The sequence below is a fragment of the Puccinia triticina genome, chromosome 16A (genome assembly GCF_026914185.1).
Source record: "Puccinia triticina chromosome 16A, complete sequence".
NCBI lineage: Eukaryota > Fungi > Basidiomycota > Pucciniomycetes > Pucciniales > Pucciniaceae > Puccinia > Puccinia triticina.
Window position 1 is genome coordinate 1,807,865 of NC_070573.1, and position 6,000 is coordinate 1,813,864.

The 6,000-nt window shown below is 53.6% G+C and overlaps 2 protein-coding genes across 2 annotated transcripts; both read left to right on the forward strand.

The window, feature by feature from the left end:
- Positions 1–962: 962 nt before the first annotated feature.
- Positions 963–1,596, forward strand: PtA15_16A194 (uncharacterized protein; the record flags this gene model as incomplete). Its single annotated transcript, XM_053163860.1, has 3 exons — positions 963–1,152; positions 1,239–1,363; positions 1,453–1,596. The coding sequence occupies 3 exons, from the start codon at positions 963–965 to the stop codon at positions 1,594–1,596; spliced, it is 459 nt and encodes a 152-aa protein (XP_053027843.1).
- A 1,070-nt stretch (positions 1,597–2,666) lies between these two features.
- On the forward strand, positions 2,667–4,413 carry PtA15_16A195 (uncharacterized protein; the record flags this gene model as incomplete). Its single annotated transcript, XM_053163861.1, has 2 exons — positions 2,667–3,644; positions 3,706–4,413. 2 exons carry the CDS (start codon positions 2,667–2,669, stop codon positions 4,411–4,413), a joined length of 1,686 nt encoding a protein of 561 aa, XP_053027844.1.
- Between the last annotated feature and the right edge of the window lie 1,587 nt (positions 4,414–6,000).

Here is a 6,000-nt window from a genome sequence, read left to right on the forward strand (position 1 = left end):
AATCGGGGCGCTGATCAGGTTGCGGATCTCCGGCAAGCCCATCCCTTGATGGGCCATCCGAACGACGGTGATCTTCGTGGCGGGGGCGTAGGGACGGAAGACCATAGTATCGGTGCTGGTTATGGATTGGGGCAGGCGGGGGGGAACCGGGATGGGGATTGGACGGATTGCCGGGCAGGTGGGTGGTTGGTGGGATGGAGCGGCCTCGACCACAGCCCCAGGATATCACCATCGATCCACAGCTGGGTCGATGACGTCACCACCCTGCTGTGTGGCAAAATCATTGCCAAAAACTGCTGCACAGCAGCATAAGGCCATAACTTTGGCACCCGGAAATTTTCTAGAAGTCGAAGCTTTAATCAAATCACAATATGACACATTTTTCTTTTTGGAGACGTCCTGTTCGGAGCATTCATTTTGATCACCCCCACAACGATAACATTGATTTGTTTGCCATGGCAAGCAGATATTCTTGCGCCTCTAACCAAGACCTACCCGGATCAACTGGTCCCAAGTGTTGGCTTCAACGTCGATGTGAGAGTGATTGTCAATGCAGCACGCTCAGAAAGGGATAACTCATGGATGAAATGTCTACTGGGTTCCGTGGAAGAAATTTGAAAATCTAAGAAAATTGGTCGCGTTGGTCCCAGAGATGAAGATGCGGAATCGCTTGATTGATCAAGGGCGGTATATATGTGGACGTTATACAGAACTATACTGACAATTTGCTCCAGCCTCACGCCGTTCGTGGTTCGGGCGCCGGCGGTGCACGCGGGTGGATTGAACGTTGGAGCCTTATAAATAGGCCAGGTGCCTATACCCTACCCTCATCTGAATCCACCTCCCCCACTTGGATTGTTAACCGATTAGGATCTTTCAAGCGTACGTTTGCCTACATATCTGGATCTCGTCTCACGCCTCGCTGTACCTCATGTTCACCCCGTATCTAGCTTTACCCCAGAATGCCATTTTTAAAATCGCTAGCAGTGCTCACAATTATAGCTCATGGGCTTTTAGCTCAGCAAATTGTACCCAGGCAGAGTAAAACGTGCGCTTTTCATTGCCCCGGTCCAGTCCACGGTGATTGGAATGCAGGAGCTTGTGTATTAGTATTTGCGTCGGGCTCAGACAACCAGCCAACAGAATTGAAGGGTGAGTGTTATTTTTATCTTGGCTTCGATCACATATGTTTGACTAGCTGAATGTTGAAACCATTTTTGTCTGGATGGAATCCGTAGTGAAAGCAGCAACCCCAACGGCGCATCATCCCAACTTTTTCAATTGCATCGGAACCTACCCCGGGAACCCAAAGGTTGTCAGCGCTTGTTGTCGCCATGATGTTGTTCCACCGTTAGGCATAGCGGTAAATAAAGTCCCCTGGAGCAACACTTCACTTGACTGAAAGTCACTGATTTTTTTTTCCGAATTTCTCTCAAAATGACTCGCCTCAAGTCAAAATCCTTTTACATTCGCAAAGGCAGACCACCTGAGGAAGGAGGTTTACCAGCCAACCCAGGATACAACACATTCTGCCAAATCCCTGATCCCCACAAAACGAAACCCGCAGATTTCCCCCCGGACTGCAGGGAATCTTAACAAAAATAGATAGAAGATACGTATAATATTATTTGTGAAGGTTGGAATCTGTTGTTCTCCTTAAACTCAGAGCACAATGATTGCAATCCAATCGCCTAGAATATGGAAAGGCACCCTACTAGATTGATGACGTCGAATTGTGTAGATTGAACCATTTCTCCAGAAAATGTCGTGCATTCATTGCGATTGCACAAAAAAAAAAAAATGTTTTGCTTCAAAAGATTTATGTAAATAATATGTTAGGGGAACCGTCGGTCAAAGTGACATATGACCGACGTTTCTGGCGCAGTCAACTCGGTGCGACAGTGACATATCTACCTATTTGCTCTTGCGTAATTCCAAAGGAAAAATAGAGCGGGAAGGGGGCGAGGAAGAGAAGCGCGGCGGGGTCAATCATGGAGGAGTGTTGACCGGAGTTGGTGCTGGCAGTTCGGGCTCGCATGTACTCGGCGTTCATGGGGCCCTGTTCCGGACGGAATCGACGATGCAGCCGGGCCGGGCTTCGAAGAACCATCTCTCCCAAGCCCAGAGGCATACATAGCCGGCGTCCAAGGGGGTGCAGTCGCAGCAGCGCCCATTTGAAACCACAACTGACAACCTGCTCGTTGGGCCGGTGTTAACAGCCCGGAGTAAGTAAGTGTCTGACAGCCGTGTGCCAAGCACTGCCAAGCCTAGTTGAAATCAAGGTTTCGGTCGGAAGATGTGTGCCGGGTACCTCCCCGGTCAAGCCAGCGCTTATCCTGGAGCGTTGACGTGTTAGTAGGATGGGCTAATACATAATTAGATTAGGGTGTTTCGAAGGCCTGCTCGCTGAGACAGATGAAGTCGCTTGGCAATATATTATGTATGTATGACAGTCTCCGGGACAGGCAATACATTGGCAGTCCCTTGAAACGCTTTTCGGCCATCCTAATCTATGTATTAATAGTCCCCGCGGCTGACTACCGAAATCGGTTGGATACATATTTCTTGGTTTACCGAGTCCCATCCGCAATATACAAAACGGCCAGCGTTGCCCTCTGCCCAGCCCCCATCCGCCCACGACCAACCACGAAAAGACAGCCGCAAGCATGCTCGGCGCACTCGGCCTCGGCCAGAAGAAGGCCCGGACAAAGAACCTCAAGCTGACCAAGACCCTCTCGAACTGCTCGACCACCTCAGCCTCCACCACGCTCACCGCCGTCTCCTCGTGCCCATCGACGGCCAGGAAGACGGTCAGGGGCACCCGCAGCCTCTTCAGCCGGCTCTCCGCTACCTACCAGACGATCACCCACCTCTCCTCCTCCTTCACCGACTCCCTCCACTCCAACGCAACCAGCTGCCCGAGCAACCCCGCCAGCCTCCATCCCAGCTGCCCCTCGCCGCTCGACACCAACCAGTCCGACTACAACGAGCTCTCCTCGCATCGCAGGCGCATCCTCGGCTCGGTGACCGACCAATGGCCGATGTACTCCAGCGACCCGCAGGACTATCTCCTGGGCGCGCACATCGGCTCCGGGGCCTCCTCGGTCGTCCGTCTGGCCCACTTCAAGCCCCGGCCGGGCGAGCTGTGTGCAGTCAAGGTGATCGACATCGACCGGCTGTCGGTCAAGCAGATCGAGTATCTCCGCAGAGAGACCCTGCTCATGTCCCTGGCCAAGCACCCTAACGTGCTCAGGGTCAGAGGGGAATGGATCGAGGAGAGCTCGCTGTGCATCGCCATGCGCCTCATGCAGGCCGGCTCGATCGCAGACCTGCTCCGGTTCAGGTTCCAGGACGGCCTGCCCGAGCCGGTCATCGCCTCCGTGCTCATCCAGGCCATCGCCGGCCTGGACTACCTCCACGCCAACGGCTGGATCCATCGCGACCTCAAGGCCGCCAACCTCCTCCTCGACCACGACGGCACCGTCCTCCTCGCCGACTTCGGCGTCAGCATCGACCGCCCCTGCGACCCCGCCCCCCCTGCATCCACCCCGCTACTCACCCGGCAGACCAGCTTCGTCGGCACGGCTCTCTTCATGGCTCCCGAGGTGGTTACCCGCCAACCGTACAACGACCGTGCAGATATTGTAAACATAATCTACCTCTCTCAAAGAAAGTGACTATGTACTAACTTGGCTTCTTCTCTAGTGGTCGTTTGGGATCACAGCATTAGAGATGGCAGTCGGTAAAGCGCCCTACGCGACGATCTCGCCGGCCCGGGTGCTGATGAAGACGGTCCAGGAGCCCTCGCCGACGCTCGACCGGCGGCGCGCGGGGGCGCCGTACGAGTACTCGAAGGCCTTCCAGCGCTTTGTGGACCGGTGTCTGAGCAAGGACCCGGCGCTGCGGCCGACGGCGCGGCAGCTGCTCTGCAAGGAGAAGTTCTTCCGCCAGGCCCGGCCCAAGGCTTTCCTCCTCCAAACCATCCTCGCCGACCTTCCCCCGCTCGCCCTCCGCCAGGAACGCCGCTTCTTCGCCCCGCCTAACTCCCGCATCCCCCACCCCGTCGATAATCACCTGCTCTCCCCCGTCCAGCCGCCCCTCCCCTGCTTCAACAACTACCAGCCGCCGCGCGCCGACGACCACGCGTCCCTCAAAGCCTCCCCCGACCAGGGCTTGGATAGTCCCTCTTCTTCTTCTTCTGCCTGTCCGCCCTGGGACTTCTCCTCCGTCTCCAGACCCCACTCCTTCGCCTCCTCGATCACTAACCACTCCTCCCCCTCCGAACCCACCCACGACACTCTCGTCAAGCCTCCCCCCATCCTGTCTCGTCCCTCCCTGTCCCGTCTCAACACCGACGCCCGGCCAAACGTCTTCGATATCGTCGACTCCTTCAACCTCCATCCCGCTGCCTAGCCGTCCCTCTACCCCCACTTTCGTCTTTCTGAGCCTCCGATCCTTGTCGTCCCATGAAGAGCATCTCGTTTAATCGCAATCATCACGCGTATTTCCTCTGTCTGTTTAGTGTAGTACCATCGTCAAAAAGCTGCCCTCTCTCTCTCTCTCTGCTTGTTTGTCTGTATGCGTGTCTGGAAATCAAGCCGTTGGAAACGAAGTCATTTTCTTTGCTTAACAGATCTAGCAACATCACCATCTTTTCTCTTTTCAAACAAATACATAATCCCATCATCATCATCATCGGCATCATCATCGTTGTTGTTGTATGTTGTATGCCCTCAAGAAAATCTTGTGTATATACTGCAAAAAGATCTATGTTTTTGGTTCTGTTTTTTGTAGCTTTATCAGTTTCTAGTGCAATCATTAATGCCCGGAAAAACCCATCAGGCGCGCAGGATCTGTTCGTGTGGCGGTACGCGTCAGTCGGAGGAACTGGTTGCCACGGCCACACACAGCTTGACCATGCACGCAGCAGCGGCCCGCTGCATCGCTTGGCCCTGAAGGGCGTGATGTTGTGCGCCAGAGATTGGTTGATTTTTGGTACTTTACATCAATACTCAAGTACAATCTATCTTTGCCATAGAGAGTAGTTTTGGGGTTGATGCCAACGGAATTCATGGCTGGGGCGGTGTTCTCAGCCACCTCATGCATTCCTGCTGCCATTGGCGTTGGGGATTAATCATTATACCCGGGTGGATTCGTCGACATTGAGGCTTATAAATAGGTGTCTTCCTTGCTGTGTCTTGCCTCATCCAATCACACCTCACTAGAGATTAAACCTCATCACAAACTACTTGAATAAGATCTTCCAAGCCTGCCCCTGCCTACCTCAATCTTGCCTCGCGCCTCGACCTTCAACCCGGGTCTAGTTCCACGCCAAAATGCCATTCTTAAGACTGTTAGTAGTGCTCACAGCTATAGCGGGTGGGCTGCTCACAGCTGTAGCTGGTGGGCGGCCAGTCAAGACAGTCGATCCAAGTCCAGACCAGTGCGTCTTTAAGTGTCCCGGCCAAAGCGACGATACGTGGACCGCCGGAGCTTGCGTAAAAGTGACCCAGCATGACGGGTTACGGCCAACTGTATGGACATGTGAGTGTGATTTCTGTCTTGGGTGTGATCACATGAGTTTTAACTAGCTGGAGGTTGAAACAATGCTTTTGCGGGCGGAACCGATAGTGATAGAAGCAAACAAACCAAACGAGCGCGTGAGCGCTTTCAATTGCGTCGATAGCGGTGCAGATTTCAACGCTTGTTGTCGGCCTAACACCTTCGCAACAAACCAAAAGGTGAGGAGAGTCCTATGCTCGCTTGTCCGAAAGTCACACTCAACTTATAATCCAAATTCTCCTCATAACAAATCCCATCAAGACAAGGCACTTGGACTCACTTCATGGCGGTGCCTCCGACTACTATACATGGTGCACCAGCCCCAGTACCACACCCGCCAAACCAGATTGCTCGGGATAATAGCTCTGATCGATAGTTTCCTTCTAAAGTTCCCAAAAGTAGGGGCTGTCGGTGTTAGTTGATGTCGTATATTATTTG